This window comes from Cebus imitator, unplaced genomic scaffold, assembly GCF_001604975.1.
Source record: "Cebus imitator isolate Cc_AM_T3 unplaced genomic scaffold, Cebus_imitator-1.0 Scaffold684, whole genome shotgun sequence".
Classification (NCBI taxonomy): domain Eukaryota; kingdom Metazoa; phylum Chordata; class Mammalia; order Primates; family Cebidae; genus Cebus; species Cebus imitator.
The window spans coordinates 191670-209760 of NW_016107999.1; the positions used below are offsets into that span (position 1 = coordinate 191670).

General features: G+C 45.2%; 1 protein-coding gene, 1 non-coding gene and 1 pseudogene across 5 annotated transcripts in view; 2 read left to right on the top strand and 1 right to left on the bottom strand.

The window, feature by feature from the left end:
* Positions 1-4899: 4899 nt before the first annotated feature.
* SFXN1 (sideroflexin 1) overlaps positions 4900-18091 on the top strand; it is a 46684-nt gene continuing 33492 nt past the window's right edge. Inside the window, exons 1-2 of one of the 4 annotated variants that reach the window (XM_017518529.2) lie at positions 4997-5126; positions 6299-6403. In XM_017518529.2, the coding sequence (XP_017374018.1) occupies positions 6398-6403 (6 nt within the window). In that variant the 5' untranslated portion in view covers positions 4997-5126; positions 6299-6397. Of the gene's footprint in view, positions 5127-5415; positions 5584-6298; positions 6404-18091 lie in introns of those variants that run through there. The other 3 variants (XM_017518530.1, XM_017518532.2, XM_017518531.2) reach the window with 3 other exon arrangements.
* On the bottom strand, positions 7288-7438 carry LOC119469509 (annotated as a pseudogene).
* Positions 16897-17060, top strand: LOC119469508. The gene has a single exon (XR_005198329.1). It is a non-coding gene; the product is annotated as a U1 spliceosomal RNA (small nuclear RNA).

Below are 18091 nucleotides of genomic sequence, written 5' to 3' on the forward strand. Positions count from 1 at the left end.
AAGTCTTCAGGGTTCCAGTGACGACTAGAGAAGATGTTTGTGCAAGTGGTTCACGAGTATGTGCTGCCTGCCCAGCCCATAATGTACACACGGTTACTGGTATTCCTCTCCCTTCCTTCTGTAAGATTCTGCTGAGTTTCTGGACCCAGAATCTCCAGGTCTTCCCCCCACCTGAGAAAAAAACACTCCGAATCCAATGTGCCTGAGTGGGTAGTGCGAAAAGACTTTCCTCGTGAGGTTGGGTGGACTCTGACACACCTGGTCCATGAAATGTTCTACAGCCATTCAAACAAGAAAGGGCACCTTCCCCTCGGTCTTCCCTGACACAGGGCCCTGTCCCTCCACACCCCTTTCTTTGTTTATTTATGGCACTTACTACCTTCTAGCATGCTATATATTCTACTTATTCATCGTGCTTCATGTCTGTCTTTATTTCCTAGACAATCAACTACGTGAGTGCAAGCGGTGACATGTGTTCATTCACTGTAGACTCCTTAGCACTTGGGATAACAACTCATGTAGAATCAGTCAGTGTTCAATACGCATTTAGTGAATAAAAAGCATGAAAGAATCAATAATGAAGATTACGATGTGACCTGAGAACATGTTTGTAAACTATAACTTTGAGTGAAGAAAGCAGAACATAAAATACATGCACCAGGATTCTCACCACACATTTAGCAAACAAATAACTGCATTCACTGGATGTCCTGCTAGATGCTGGGGATAGAAAGTTGAATGACACCGAGTTTCTTGTCCGAAAGAGTCCATGGTCTATAGAGAAGACAGGACTGTAACACAATGCAGAGAGAGTTTATGAAGTGCCGCAGGAGCCATGAAGCTGGAACTCTATGAAAAATGGCTCTCAATGAACAAAGCTTACCGTTGCCAAGGCACCCTTCTCATCTCTGCACATATGTAATCTCAGGTAATGGTGGTGATAGCCCCAGGTAAATGTTAGACTTACTCCATTTAAACATAAGCCAAGGCACAGCAAGAGCAAGCGTAGGGTCTCATACCTGATCTGGGCAGAGATGGAATCAGAACCCAGATGAGCCCGCCGGCAGAGCCTGTGTGCTTAAGCACTGCACCGCGTGCTTCTGGGCTTGTGCATACAGAGAGCTGAAACTCAAGCATGAGATGAACAGAAGTTTGATGGGTCAGAAAAGGAAAGAAAATATCGGAAGGAAATACACGAAAAATCTAGCAGGGAGATTTCTGGGGAGTAGCATTGAGTGTACCCTTGTACTTTTCTGTACTTTTCAAATTCATCTGATTGTGTATTTCTTTTATCATCAAAAACAGCATGGCTAATATCATCTGGAATTTAAAGTTTTTATTAAAGAGTTTATTTAAACAAACCAACAAGAAATATGGTTCTCATTGGATTACCTGTCCTGTCCCCTGATGAAAACTTCACCTTGTGATACATTCAGCAAGCTCTTTCCTCAGCTCCCTGTACTTTTGCTATGCTCAGAAATGCCCCCATCTTTGCTGATTTAAGCATTGTTTCGTTTTTGCTGTTCCCTGAATGATCAAAGTCCATATTAAAATGCAACTGTTTTGCAACTTTTGTTGATGCAAGCCTAGCAAGAATTCCCAAGCATCCCTTTGCTGTATCAAACAGAAATGACATTTTAGCTTCATGGAAGCTGTTTCTGAAAGGGCTGTATTTGAAACAATGCCTGGCAATCATCTAAGCCCTTGCTTTCTACTTTTAATTCCCTCTCATTTTTCTTCCTTCATCCATCTGCTTTTCCCGCTTTTTCAAATTCAGTCACACTAGCTCGGATGTCACTACCTCTATGAACATCTCTCCTCAGTTAGTCAGGGATGGAAATCCAACTCACAAGAGCTTAAGATTTTAAAAAGAAAAAAGAGGCCGGGCGTAGTGGCTCACGCCTGTAATCCAAGCACTTTGGAGGCCAAGGCGGGCGGATCACCTGAGGTCGGGAGTTTAAGACCAGCCTGACCAACATGGTGAAACCTCATCTTAAAAAAAAAAAAAAAAAAAGAAAAGAAAAGAAAAGGAAGGGAAAAGAGTTGGGGCAGGGGATGGGAGTTACTGGCTCCCATAGCTGACAGCCCAGGAGGAGGTAGATCTAGCTTTGGGCTTGGCTGAGTCCAGGACCTGACATGATATCATCTGACCTCTGTCTCTCTTACATCTTTTAGCCTGTCTTCACTTTCACAGCTCTAGCAGCCCTTAATCCACATTCTCTTAGCTTAGCTGCCCCAATATATGTGTGTGGTAGGGAAGGAAGGCGGGGAGGAAAGGTGACTTGTTTTCCCCAGCGCCTTCATATAAATGTGGGGCAGAATTCTGCTTGGACCAGCTTGGGCTATGTACCCATGACTGTGGCAGGCAGGAGGAGGTCAAGTCCCCTATTGATAATCGGACAAAATCAAATGAAATTGGGGAGAGGAATTCCCCAAGAGAAACTGAGATGCTGGAAAGATGAAAACCACATGTAACAGAATTTTTGAGGAAAAAAGATCCACAATTCTCCACCAGTCTGTATGTCCACACCTGCTTACCATGTTACCTGGCAGCTCCTCTCATCAAAAGATAAAGTCTATTTCACCCTGAATAGGGGCTGGCCTTGTGACCCACTTTGACCAATAGGATGCCTTGAAAATGAAAGTTTGCCAGTTTCAAGCCTTGGTCTCAGGAGGCCTTGAGTGCATCTACTCTCTCCTTTCTCTGCCTTTGCCATGTGAACATGTCCAGGCCAGCCTGCTGGAGGAATGAGACATGGAGCAGAGCCATCCTGATCCAGTTATCCTAGCTGAGACCCCAGACACGCATATGAGAGAGCACTGCCAAGATCAGCAATGCCATTGATGGCCCACAGGTGACCACAGACACATGAGCAAGCTCTGCAGAGCCCAGCTCAGGTCAGCAGAACCTCCCAGCCAACCCATAGACTCAGGAACAAAAATGAATGTTTACTGTTGCATAGTCCCAATGTTTTGTGGTTGTCATATAGCATTACTGTGGCATCAGACAATTGATACATTTGTATCTACTAAACCTCTTCCACATGCCCACCCTGCAGGCAATTACTCAATCCCTTCTCTTTGTTCTCATGGCACTTAGTAATACAATATATTCCACATACTACTGTTGCAATTTCTCTATTGAGGTGTTACTATTTATTTTAAACAAGTATTTACATGTCTATCTCCTTGTCCATAAGCTCTTTGGAGAAACTGGTTTTGGTTTTTTCCTTTGTAAATTTTTAAAATAATTATTAGTTTTCTTTTGTGTGTGAGAAAGATAGGGTCTTACCCTGTCACCTAGGTTGGAGTGCAGTAGCACGATCTCAGCTCATTGCAACCTCCACCTCCCAAATCCTCCTACCTCAGCCTCCTGAGTAGCTGGGACCACACACCATCATGCCCAGCTAATTTTTGTATTTCTGGTACAGATGGGGTTTTACCATGTCTCCCAGTCTGGTCTTAACACTTCTCAGCTCAGGTCATCCACCCACTTCGGCCTCCCAAAGTGCTGAGATTACAGGTGTGAACCACTGTGCACGGCCAAGGAGGGACGATCTTTTACATATCTTTTGAGCCCAACACTTGCATAGGGTATAATGCAGAGAAAAAGCTAGTTAAACATTCATAGGAATTTGAAGGATAAGAAATATCACTTAAAATATCTGTGACGTATTGCTTAAGTTTCAGAAGTTTTGTTTTTCCTACCTGGATCATTAATCCACCTGGACTTGAGTTTCCTGTATTATACAAGGTTGGGATTCGGCTGTCCCAGTAATGTTTAATGAAAATCTAACTTTTCTCTCCTGACTTGTGATGCCAACTCACAGCAGGTTTCTACATGGGCAGGTTTCTACACGGCTGGCAACTCTATTTGGCTGCATGAAGCTCTTTGTTGACCCTGGAGCAAACACACCACCTTTCTTATTTACCATTGTTTTATCACAAGTTTTCTATCTGTAGGACAAGTCACTCTGTCTTGGTCTTTTCTTCAAACCTTGTCTGGCTATTTCTGGCTCTTTATTTTTTCATATCCATTTTATAGCCCGGTTGTGCAGCTATAACGCACACTCCACCATGCGCACCAGTGTTGTCAAAAATTTTTTTTTGGAATTGTCACAGGTCATTTGGGGGAGAATTCACATCTTTAAAAATGGAGCCGGGCGCAGTGGCTCAAGCCTGTAATCCCAGCACTTTGGGAGGCCGAGGCGGGTGGATCACGAGGTCAAGAGATCGAGACCATCCTGGTCAACATGGTGAAACCCCGTCTCTACTAAAAATACAAAAAATTAGCTGGGTATGGTGGTGCGTGCCTGTAATCCCAGCTACTCAGGAGGCTGAGGCAGGAGAATTGCCTGAACCCAGGAGGCGGAGGTTGCGGTGAGCCGAGATCGCGCCATTGCACTCCAGCCTGGGTAACAAGAGCGAAACTCCGTCTCAAAAAAAAAAAGGAATCTTTCTAATTCATCATTTATTAGATTTCATTTGCCCTCTAAATATTCCCAGGTTATCAACCTGGTCCAAAACACCACGATTCCTTTCCTGGATAACTACAGCAGCTCGCTAAGCAGTCTCTCAGCCTCTCTGCCTGCACGTCGCCTTCCACACAGCCTGTTCTCCATAAAGGAGCAGAGTGATTTTTTTAAAGGCATAAATCAGATCGTGGCACTAAAGTCCTAAAATCACCTTGTAGCACCAGTCTTGCCAAGCTCCACACTTTAATTGGGTAAATACTGAGTGCATGCGTGGATACTGGCTACGCCAGGCCCTGGGAATGAATAAATGATAAAGGAGCAGTCCCTTAAGAGAAATCCAAATGGAAAACAGCGGCCTCGGCCTGCGCAGAGCCCCACGCCACCATGAGGTTGGGCTTGGAGTTCCTGGTGGAGCCAGAGCGCGGTCGCGAACCCAGAAGCCGAGGCGCGGGCGTGGGGCTGGGCCTGGACCGGGAGGGCGGGTCCCGGGGCCTCGTGGCTCCTGGGTCCGGGCGCGCGCTCACAGCCCGGCGCGAGGACGCGCTCCGGGGACGCGCGGGGCCGCCGTGGCGGGAGAAGCGCTTCCGGTGGCGGCTGAGGCTGCGCTGAGCGGGACCTGCGAGCGGCGCGGGCGGCGGCCCGGGAGAAGCGGTGAGTCTCGGGCATCAGGCCCAGCCGGGTGGGTGGGAAACGCGAAGGGGGCCTGGCGCAGGCGCGCAGGCTCGGGCCGTGCACCCGCGGTCCGGCTGCGCGAGACCCTGGACTCGGCGGTCGGAAGCCCCTTCGCGGGCCAGGGGTCCCTGCGCCGGGGGATCCCTGCCGTCCTGCTGCCGGACAGCTCCTCGCTTCCAGCATCCCGAGGCCCAGCATCCCTGGGCCTCGTCCCCGGTGGGAAGGGCCCTCCGCCCCTCCCTTGCGCGCCTGGCCGCGCTGTCCCCGGCGGCTGCGTGACGAACCCGCCACGGGAACACCAAGATGGCTGCCTTGGGGACAGCGGCGGCCAGGTGGCCCAGTGTCTGGCCCGACTCTCCGCGCTCTCGATTTTGAGTGCTGGTGCTGGAGGTCGCAGTGGAGGCCACCTGGTCCCTGCCCTAGAACTCGCAATCCAGTAGGTAGGCGATGTGCAAGGAAGTCGATTCTTGGAATAGTGGTTGGTCCCACGGGGACCTTGCATTTTAACGCTTTTCTCCTGAGCTTTGACATCTGTCACAGGCCTCTAACCTGCCCAGAATGACAATAAACAGTCTACTAAGTGCGTGCCAGCTGGCTTAGGTTCATAGATTTTTATGCTCTTCCAGCCCTGCAAGGTATTGGGTGTTGGCTCTACAATCCAGATGAGAAAACTGGGGCTCAGAGAGGTTGAGTAACCTGCCCAAGGTCACATAGCTGGCCATCCATAGTACAAGGCCATCTGAGTCTCAGTCATAAATGCTGCGTTCTCAAAGATGCTTCTCCTTGGCTATCCTGTCTAAAATTGCACCCTCATCCCCACATACACCCTTTGTAACACAAATTCTGGGCTTTTTCTTTAGTGTCTTTTGTCACTAGTTGAAATTAAAGGTGTTTACTTGTTTTCTTGCCCTTGTGTGAACAGGGCCTATTTTGTCTTGCTCAGCCTATCTATCCCCTGCACCTACCGATTGCCTGCACCAGGAAGGCCCTCAATGGATATTTGTTGACCGCCTGAAGGAAAAAGCCTAGATCTGCTTGACTCCAGAGCTTGGGCACTTAGCTAACCCATAGGCAAGTCTTTTCTGAACCCCCATAGCTTTTTACTTGTACATGTATCACAGTCCTAATCCATCTTCTGCCTTGACTTCTAGATTTTGACTTGAGTGCCTCTGGATTCTCTCTTCTTTGTCCATTCCCCGTTTACTGAGCTGCTTCAATGTTCCAGGCGTTGTTATAGGTGCGCAGGGAGTATGCAGGTAAATGAGGGGGCTTTGCAGCTCCTATAGCCTCAGACTTGATATAAGAGATGACAGGGAACTGTTTGGGAGGATGAATGGGGTGGCTCCCAAGAAGTTCTGGGACCTCAAGCAGGTCCTTTCTCCCCTCAGCACCGAGCAGGTGTCTCACTTTCAAAACTGCAGTGTTTGGCAGGGCAGAGCTATCAGCTCCCATCTCAGCTCAGTAGGTATTCAGAGATTAGACTGAGGCTTTCAGACCACATGGATGTTCAGAAAATGATATCTGTGGTTACAGTTTTCAGAGAGGAACCTATATGGCAAAGGGTGTCATTATTCAGGATCAGTGACGCGTTCAGCATGTTCTTAATTTTCTGTAAAAGTTGTATGAAATCCCATGTGGATGGATTCAGAAAGGCACCAACTAGCAGAGAATATCCCTTCCTGCTCCTCACTTCCTGCAAAGAAAGCTGGGAAGACAGGACAGCAAAGGCTATAAGAGCAGACCCATCATCCAGCTTTGTTCTTGAAGCCTAGGCATCTGTATCCTGTTGTGTAGCAGTGGTGAGCTGCATTCAGTTAGAGTGGAACCATGAATGTGACCAGTTTTTCCTTTGTGGTTAAAGGTAAGAAATCAGATGTAGTGAATTCGTTTTTTAAAAAGGGGAGAACAAAGGGCTGTTGCCCAGAAAGTAAAAAACCATTAAGTTAGAAAATGTATCAAACCTACACTTAATTACACAATCAGAGTTACTAAGTTTGTCTTTAGCGGCTGTTAATTGGTAAAATAGTTTTATAGACTTTGGTATATATATCATCTCTGAGCTGATTCTTATAAGTGGATGGTAAAACTTTATCCGAATGTGTCTAAAACGTTAGTTTGTAGTGTTTGTCATTTTTTGCAGGCTGATACCACCATCTCAAATAGAAATCAATAGAATGTTTTTTAACTGATAAGAACATCACCCATCCTAAGATACTGCTTAAGTTTTCAATTAGCAATAATTGCGCCTCAGATAAACTTTATTGGCTATGATACTGCCACTGCACAAAGCTAAGATATTGCTTAAGAAATCCTCACTCATAGTTGATCTTGAGGACTGGAATATGGCATGTTACATGGATGTTTTAAAGTTAATAAAATAGTGGGATCTGCATTGGAGGGGAGGACATGGCAGTGGGAAAGACAGGAGGCATTGATTCTAGGCAGGCCCCACATCTCCATGCAGGGCTGTTCCTGGAATAGGGAAGCATATGCAACACAAATCCATTGCTGAGTGGAAACACCCTTTGAATGAATCTAATGCTTTGCACAGAATTCAGCTTTCTGATCTATCATTTGATCTCCTATGTGGCCATGCCCTTAAGAAAGGCGTGCAGATGACCAGCCCAAACAGAAATCAGGAAATTTGCTTTTCAGGCTCCTTGAGTCAGTGTGATTGTCCTTTGCAGATGCATCTTCTCTGGCCTCTGAGGGTTCAGAATTGAGTTTCAAAGTCAGATAGAAGAACTGTGAAGGCTGTGTCATCTTGGGCATGGTACTAAATTTCTCCAAGTGGCTCTATAAAACGGGAAAATATCTTGGAGGGCTGTCATAAGGATTTAGCAATCTAACAATGCATGGAAAGCCTAGTGTCTGGGTGCTCCATCATGTCCCCCGGACAATGACAGCAGTGACTGACAGGCTGTCTCATACCTGCCTGGCCCCAGCTAAACAACCTGGGCAATCAGACCCTTTCATAACTCTTTCAAAATACAGTAGTTTTAACCAACAGGTTTCTAGCTTAATAACGTAGTTATCATTATTAATCTTTAGCCAAGATTAAAGGTCTTTGTAACTAACTCCTGATAAAGCACATAAAGCACATTCCCTGCTAACTTGTTCTCTTTTCTTTTTTGAGGCAGAGTCTCTCTCTTTCACCAGACTGGAATGCAGTGGCGCTATCTAGGCTCACTGCAACCTCCGCCTCCCAGGTTCAAGCAATTCCCCTGCCTCAGCCTCCTGAGTAGCTGGGACTACAGGCACATGCCACCGTGTCAGGATAGTTTTTTGTATTTTAGTAGAGATGGGGTTTCACCATGTTGGCCTAGATGGTCTCAATCTCCTGACCTCGTGATCCACCCGCCTCAGCCTCCCAAAGTGCTGGGATTACAGGCGTGAGCCACCGCACCCGGCCTTGTTTTCTACAAAATTTTGGAAAATTATTTTTTTCTCCAGTAGTTAAGCATGTTCTTAGCATGCAGCTAAAAGTTTGAAATAAAGTTTATCTTGGAGATAAATTATTTTCTTACCTGTTTCTGATCATCTTCAGGAAGCTCAGGCAGCCATTCCCAGCACCTGGAGCTGTGTTTACGCACAGGACTATGGCCAGTGAGGACAGGAGCTTCAACTCATGGAAAACCAGCTTGTTAACAATGATCCCACTTTTGTTTGACACTTTAATAAAGAATAATAAAGGCCTCTTATACTCCTCAGTTTGCTAATCCTATCAACTCTATGAGCCAGCTCTTATCTCTGTTTTATAGATGACAAAATTGAGGCTCAGAGATGTAAAGTAATTCACCCAGTCACATGTCTAGAAAGGAAATGACACCATCGGGACTGAAATCTAGATAATATTTGCCTAGGTCCAGTTCTCATTCCATAGGTTATCAGGGTAGATACTCTGGAGATTATGCCACAGGGCAGGGGGCGTCCATCAGCAGGGACCGGCCAGAAAAAAACAGCTGTGTGTTGGGTCTTTGCAAACCCAGGACCAAGCCATTATTAAGTACATAAGAGGCCTTCAGTGGATATAGATGGCATAAGTTAATTTTGTTTTTGAGTGAATAAAGAAAAAGACTTTGAGAAATATATTGGGATGAGACTCCATGAAACTATATTTACTCAAAACCTTAGTTAAGAGATTGAATTTAGGCAGTTTTTAATTTCTCTACAGGATTATTCCTGTCCCTTTTTAGGGGTAAACTAATTTTTCAACATATATCATCTGTAAAAAGTCTGTTCATTTAAATGCAGTATAATGTTACAATTATTAACAGTTCCAGATAGCCAACAACATTGTGAGAATGTCTTTGTGTGATAAAACCTTAAAGTCACTTTTCTTCTTAGCATAACTGGCATCAGCCAACCACAAAATTTTAAGTCCCACTTTTTTCTCATACCCCACCAAAATGTCTTAATACCTTTAAAATCCAGATATTTCTTTAAAACCACTCATGAAAAAGATTCTTAGAATTAACACCTCAACTGGCCAAGTACCAGGCAGCCACATGACAGCTATTGAAATAGGCAGAGACCACCTGTCACCAATCATTTCCTTCTAGCGTGTCTGTTCTAGCCCCTTTCTCTTCCCTCTGTGCCCCATTCCACCATGTCTTCAGATCATGAAAACTGAGCTTGCTGGACATGAGAAGTCTGCCAATGTGCCGCTGCATTAACCATAACGTTTTGCTGCTACCTTTCTGCGGTCCTGAAGCCACTAGTAACAGCTCAGCAAGTGCCTCTTCCACAGCTTCCCTGGGTCCCTCTGTGTCTGTGGTGGGCTGAGACCTGTTCCCTTGTCTCCTAGCCTCTCTAAATGCCTGAAGGTACCGCCCCAGCACTCCACAGAACTCTCAAAGCCTCAGGTAGACAGGGCAAAGAGAGCATCCTCCCCACTCACTGTCTCCTCACTCTCCCTGGCATTTCACGTGCTTCAGGTGCCGTGAAACTGATGCACCCACATGCTCTTAAATACATTTGGTGTCTTGTGCAGCCTGTCCCTCTGATGGACATTTTTCATTATCCTTGCCGCATCTGCAATGGGAACACAAATATCTTGCTCTCCAAAACTTTCTTTTTGAAGCCTCTGTGGTTTCATGATTATTCACCTGTCCCCAGTGTCATCACAAGGCTGTGCAACATGATGACTTCCTCCAGTGCAGTCTGCAGAAATCCAGAGTTGAGAAGCATCTGTCCAGCACTGTCCCTATCTTAGGTCATGAAAGGCTGTGAGCATTGCTCAAGACACTTCTCAAAAAAGATGTCTGATCTTTGCCCAATTTCAATTCTTGGGCAAGCCCAGGGGCCTTAATTTGCCAGATGGACGGCTGCATTAACCAGACCACGGGAAAACCAAGGCTATTCCTGTACCATCGCCCCCACCCCAGGACCTCGTTCCCACCCCACAGCGGTGCCCTTGGCAGCACTGCCCCATGACCCAGCCCTGCTGATCCATCAGTACCAGGTGTGCAGGGCAGATGCCCTCAGTGCATCTCTGCCTTGCCCGACCACAGGGCCAGCCGGTGCACATTGGGATGCTGCGGACCAACCAAGTGGCCTGGTCAGCCCTCACCCTGGTGGGTGGAAGGGGGGCACACCCTGGGGATCCCCACATAGCAGCCAAGGCCTAGGGATGCCAGCATCTCGCTCCCTGAATGACTCCCGGCACAAAGTGGAGTCAGCCCAGGGCGTGCCTAGGCACACCCTCCTCAGCCCAGGCCCCATGCATAAGGAGCGCTCCGTGTTAGCACGCTTGCTAGGCCCCATTTATTTTAGAGACGGATTACTACGTTGCCCCGGTTGGTCTCCAATCTCCAAGGTTCAAGCAGTCCTTCCACCTGTGTCCCAAGTAGCTGGGATTACAGGCACACGCCACCACGCTCAGTGCTGTTGATTTTAATATGGAATAGGAAATAAGTTTTGGTGTTTGTTTTTTTTTTAAGTGGGACTCCTGTTTTTTAAAAATAGATCAATTTACTTGGAGTGCAAGCTATTCCTGTGCTTGAAGGTGGAAGTAAGCTCATGCGTGAAAGAAGGCTTACCTAATTGAAACATGGGATCATGGTTAATAATTAAAATTTTATCTGATTTGAGATCAGCTGTTTTTGTGAGAATGCTAATGTGGCATTCCTGGTTAGTCTGTATTTTTTTTTTTTAATTCTGGGAACAGGAGAACACAGATTATTAAACCCAACTGGTATTTCTTATGCCGCTACGGTACAACTTGAAATCCTTAAATAGAGGAAACAGTGTTGTATTCATTTCCTATTGCTGTTATAGCAAATTCCTACATATTTAAGTAGCTTAAAACAACACAAATTAATTGTCTTAGGGTTCTGGAGGTCGGAAGTCTAGAGCAAGTGGGCCTTCCTTCTGGAGGCTCTAGGGCAGAGTCCCTTTCCCTGCGAGGGGCTGCATCTCACAGACCAGCATCACTTCAACCTCTGCTTGTCCCCATGTCTATTTCTCTGGCTCTGCCTCTCCTGCCTCCTTCCTTCTCTCTTTTTTTTTTTTTTTTTTTTTTTTTTTCTTTCTTTTGAGGCAGAGTCTTGCTCTGTCACCCAGGCTGGAGTGCAGTGGCGCGATCTCAGCTCACTGCAATCTCCACCTCCCGGGTTCAGGTGATTCTCCTGCCTCAGCCCCCCGAGTAGCTGGGATTACAGGTGCCCACCAACACGCCCAGCTAATTTTTTTGTATCTTTAGTAGAGACAGGGTTTCACCATGTTGGCCAGGCTGGTCTCGAACTCCTGAGCTTGTGATCCACCTGTCTCAGCCTCCCAAAGTGCTGGGATTACAGGCGTGAGCCACTGCGCCCAGCCTCCTTCCTTCTCTTATAGGGAGCTTTGTGCTGACATTGGGCCCACCAAATAATCCAGGATCATCTCCCCATCTCTCAAGATCCTTAACTTAATAATGTAGCAAAGTCTCCTCACCATGTAAAGTAACATATTCACAGCTTCTGGGGAGTAGAATGGGACATCTTTGGTGAACATTATTCTGCCCATCACAAGTACATGCAGTAGAAGCTTCCAGTGCCGTGGTTTCGGTGGATTTGACTGGAGTCTGCAGATAAGCAGCTGGAGTCAAGCACCCCTACTTCTTCCCTTGCTGGAAAGATGGAGTGGCTTTGAGTGACATCCCAGAATCTTGATTCTTCCGACTGCAAAATGTTCATAGGATGTCTAAATCACACTGTTGTGAGAAATGAGATAGAATAGTCTCTAACGTTGCAAGATTAGGCCAGCATCTAGCCGAACTCCTTGTATGTAATAGAAATTCTTAAAATGTTAGGGTTCCCCTCTCCATCTCTCTCCATTTTCCTTGCCTACTAAAGAAAACATTTTTTTGTGAGGCCTCCCCAGCATTCCTGATCACTTGTACTATAGAGTGACCTTAAGCTTTTTGTAGTACAGAACTTCATAGTGTAAAGATCACATTTTTATTTAAAGGAAAATGTAGGGAGGGGGCAAGATACAGTTCTCTGCAGACTGTAATTGGTGTCATACTGCAAGAAAATTAATTGGTGTCATACTTCAAGAAAAATCACTAGAAGAGAGTGGTAAATGGAAAGCGGGCCAGTGTCCTGGAGGCTGGTCCTTCTTTGAGTTCTCCCAGACTTTGTTCTGCCATCAGCATGTGCCATGCAAGCTGGGCAAGCTATTTCTCCTCTGGACCTCGGCTTCCACATAATAAGCACGTTGGATAAATCATTAAGGCTACCCAGCTCTTATGCATGATAATACTTATATTTTATAGAGTGATCATATTTTTGCCTGGGTGCAGTGACCCACACCTGTAATGCCAGCATTAGGGGAGGCTAGGGTGGGCAGATCGCTTGAGTCCAGGAGTTCGAGACCAGCATGGGCAACATAGTGAAACGTTGTCTCCACAAACAATACAAAAATTTTAAAAATACAAAAACTAGCTGGGCATGGTGACAGATGTCTGTAGTCCCAACTAGTCAGGAGGCTGAGGTGGGAGAATCACCTGAGACCAGGATGTCAAGGCTGCAGTGAGCTGCGATTGCACCATGGCACTCCAGCTTGGGTGACAGAGTGAGATCCTGTCCCAAAAAATAAAATAAAAATTAAAAATGAAGTAACCAATTCTAAAATGAGACCATGATGGCAGAAACTTGCCCTAAAGGTTGCCTTTTATTTAGCAAATTAGAGATAGTTTGTTATTAGGAACTAGAATTCTATAAAAGTTACATATTAATTTTTGTTTTGATTATTTATTTTAAGCATAAGGGAAAAATGGTGAGAATCACAGTTAAAAGGGAAAAGAAATTACCTGGTATTCAATTTTCTGAGAAAAACCTGTATCAGATCTCCACTGGGGAACACCACAGATCACCGGGGCCCAAGGGCAGGCACAGGAGGGTAGAGAAGGGTGGAGGGAAGGAAATGGCTCACAGCCTCAGGTACAGCCACAGCCTGGTGTCCATCCAGCATGAGGTCCGCACCCAGAGCGCATGCTGAATCCCATGCCCAGCCTTGTGCTGGACCTCCTGGATCAGAACCTCTAGAAAGAAGATGGTATGTGTCTTTATAAAAAGCTCTCCAGGTGATGTTGATGTGTTCCATTGGTTTAGAACCATTGATCTGCACCAGCAGCTTTGCAGGAATAAACAGTTCCCTGAGGAGGGGCAGTTTCATGTATTGTTCCTTCTTGCTACCACCATCATTGCTGTTAAATCTACCTCCTCCCGCTTCACTATCCAAAAATGGGAGTGACCGGCTACCGAGATGTCTTCCTTTTGGCCAGTCTGGCTACGGACAGACCTCTCATCTTTCAGGCTGCCACCCTCTCCTGGTTTTGCACCCGCCCGTCACTCCCCAGCCCACTTTGCTGTGCCTTCAGTCCTTTCTGACCTCTTCACACCAGAGTCCTTGGATCTCTTCTCTATTTACCTTCACTTCCCTGGTGATCTCATCACGTCTTATGACTTTAAATATCATATCTGTCTGACAGCTCCCACAGAAATCTTCAGATTAGACTTCTCCCCAGAACTTAGACCTGCTCCTGCTGGACATCTCCACTTGATGTCTCAAACTTATTTCATGCAAATCTGAGCTTCCTGTCTTCTCCCTAGGCCCTCTCCTGCTCCAGTTTTTCTAACCAAATACCTTAGGAACCATGCATTTTCTTTCTCTCACATCCCACATCTAAAGTGTGAAGAAATCTTGCTGGCACCATTGAAGAAATACCCAGAATTCCAGCACCTCGTGCCACCTCTGTGCTGCCCTGGGCTCTGTCGGGATCTCTGCAGTAACCTCGCAACTGCTCCTCCTGCTTTGACTCTTGTCTCCCCACTGTCTGTTCTCCACACAGCAGCCAGAGAGAGCCTTTTAAATGGTGAGTCCGTTCATTTCAGTCCTCTGATCAGAACCCCCCAATGACTCCCATTTTCTGCAGAGTAAAATGCAGAGGCCTTGCGGTGACTACACAACCCACGTGTCTGACTCCACCCTTAAACCATCACCTCTCTTACCTCCTTATCTCCCATCCCCCGCTTCCTCACTCCACTCAGCTCACGTCTTCTTACTATTCTTTGAAGACGCCAGACGCATTTCTGCCTTAAGGTCTTGGTAATGCCTTTTCCCTTTGCCTGGAATCCTTTTCCCTCAGATATCCACATGATTCAATTCCTCACTTTCCTCTGATCTTGCTGCAGTGTTACTTTCTCAATGAGACCTGCCCTGACTACCCTATTTAAAAATACAGTCCCTGCTCATGATGCTTCTTATCCTGTTCTGGGTTTGTTTGTTTGTTTGTTTGTTTGTTTGCTCGTTTTCCCTAAACCATTTACTGCCTTCTAATGTGATGAATAGTTTACTTATCTTTTGTGTTTTTTTGTTTATTGCTTGTTTTCCTTTCACTCTGCCATGCCAGTGTCAGCTCCAACAGGGCAGGAATTTTTGTCTTCCTTGTTCACTGATACAGTCCAAGAGCCTGTCATGTAATAGGTGCTCAATAAATAGATATTAAAGATAGCAGCAGTTTTTTAGACCTTTTAGAAAAAAAACAAAGCTAACAGATTTTTTTCTGCTAAGAATTTATTCTGTTATGCATTTGAACTATGGTCTACTTGAAGGTAGGAATTCTATCTTTTATTGGCCCATTCAGAAATGGGAGGAAATTAGGCTCGATTATCTGTCTTATTCAGTTATATGATTACATATGGCATTTATTCGGTGACCTCTAAGAATAGAAACAAATGCTGAGTAATACACGTAACTGTAAGTTCAGAATGTGGCTCATGGACAGGGGCCAGTGTGTGAACCCACCTGCTTGAATTCCCCTGCACACCCTGCAGGTTGCTAAGATGCCTCAGCAGAGCCCAAGCCTCCGTAGACAAGCCTGAAAAGTGCTGCTCTATCATGTATGAACTGGACTCTTTGCTTTTTGTAATACATTTGATATATTCTAATTCTAAATTTAGACATGTCTCCATACAATGACACGTTTCTTGTATCCCATCATGGTGGTAGCAAGAAGGACGAGACTGTACAACGCGGCAAACTCCCCTCCTCAGGGAACTATTGATTCCTGCAAAGCTGCTGACACAGATCGATGGTTCTGAACCAGTGGAACACATCACAGTCGCCTGGAGAGAGCTTTTTAAAAAGACAAATGCTATGCTCCTTCTAGAGATTCTGTTCCAGGAGGCCCAGCACAAGGCTGGACATGGGATTCAGCCTGCGCTCTGGGTGTGGACCTCATGCTGATGGGCACCAGGCTGTGAATGTATATGAGGCCATCAGCCATTTCCTTCCCCACACCCTCCTCTACCCTCCTGTGCCTGCCCTCGGGCCCAGGTGAACTGTGATGTTCCCCAGTGGATATCTGATACAGACTTTCTCAGAAAATTGAATACCAAGTGATCTCTCTTCCCCTTGAACTATAATTCTCACTATTACTACCACATCCCTGGTTCCTTGGAAACTGCAAAGTTAAGATAGACTTGTCATATCGTGTCCAAAAGTTTCCTAATCTGAAACTCTGCACCTGGGCTGGAAACCCAGGACTGCTTTCTGTGTCAAGAGTGGGATGTTTCATTCTTCTCGTTATGATTGCAAGTAGCAAAGTTTCTGGCCCTCTGTGATGATAGAGAACAAGATTTCTCAGTGAGATAAGAAAGCAGTGGTCACTCAAAAAAAAAAAAAAAAGAGAACTATTACAATACCATATAGCTGCATTGTGACCCAGGGGAAATAGGCTTCTCATTAGCTTTGTAGCTGGCTTTCTCTGTGTCTGTTACCGCAGCCTGCTTAGGAATAGCAGGGCTGATTTTTACCTTCTCACTCTCACCGCCCTACTGCTTTCCATACACTGGATTCCTCACATCTGTAGACCTCACATGCTCAGTTTTGAGCCTGTGGTCCATGATATGTGTTAATTGGAGATTTTGAGAAAGTACACCTTACAAGAATGCCTAGCATTCACATCCCAGATCTTAATATACCTCAGAACCTGGAAAGCACTAAAAAAGTAACTTAAAGGAAAAGTGACCTGGAAAAGAGAATTACAGTTAAAGCTGGTATGAGAAATGTAGGGAAGGGAAACAGGTGTTAAGTAAGCCATGGTTTGAAGACTTCATAGTGGTTAAAATCCTCTGGCCTGCTAATATCATGCAGAGGGAGCTAGTCTGAGGAAATCACCAGCTGTAAGGAAGAAAGATGCACAGACAGGGATAAGCATTATGTGCCATGATGAAAAACCGAAACCACTTAAACATTAAGGGTGATACTTACCTGGCAGGGGAGATACCGTGATCATGAAGGTGGTTTTCCCAGGGCGAGGCTTATCCGTTGCACTCTGGATGTGCTGACCCCTGTGATTTCCCCAAATGTGGGAAACTCGACTGCATAATTCGTGGTAGTGGGGGACTGCGTTTGTGCTTTTCCATGCTAAAAAATAAATGAAACGAAATTAAAATGAAAATGAAAAAAAACGTTAAGGGTGTAGTTATATATCCAAAATGAATAGTGACCTCAAGAATGCTCATTAAATACGCACACAAAAATCAGGATCTTAAAATATACAGTGTGATATCAACTAATTTTTTAAATTGTATAATAACATGTATAGAAAATGTCTATGAGGAAATGTACCAAAACATTAACAATTATTTCAGAGTGCCTGGATTATGGGAGATTTTCTTTCTTTATTCTTTATTTTCTGTAATAAGCTTGTATTTTTCAGAATACCACAGTAAGCATTTATTATAACAATACAAGGCAGTTCTAAAATAAACATGTATTACTCAGAGAAAGAGATTAATTACTTTTGGAAAAAAAGTAATGGCTCTTTAGCCAGAAAATAAAAATTTTATGAGGATAATTATATGCTACAGAGTTACTCCTATTCACGAGGCTGTGCGAATGTGTTTTTCCCACTATGTCCCTGGTGGCTTGAAGAACGTAATTTTTAATTTTTGATTGGTGGTTTATGTACTAAAGAAGCCTAAATGAATTTGCTTCTTTTTTAGTTGTGTAATTTTTAGCATGTAAACCTTTTTTTTATCATTAGTCATGTCTCCTAGTAGGAATAACAATTTTCATGGGCTTTAAACAACTTTAGTAGTTTGACATTGGTTGTTTCACTCAAAAAAATGGGTTCAAACTTCAGATCCTTTTACTGTTATTATTATTATTATATATTTTTTTGAGATGGAGTCACTCTGTTGCTGGCTAGAGTGCAGAGGCACGATCTCAGCTCACGGAAATCTCCGCCTCCCAGGTTCAAGCCATTCTCCTGCCTCAGCCTCCCGAGTAGCTGGGATTACAGGCACCCACCACCACACCCAGCTAATTTTTGTATTTTTAGTAGAGACAGAGTTTCACCATGTTGTCCAGGATGGTCTCCAGCTCCTGACCTCATGATCCACCCACCTCAGCCTCCCAAACTGCTGGTATTACAGGCATGAGCCACCGTGCCT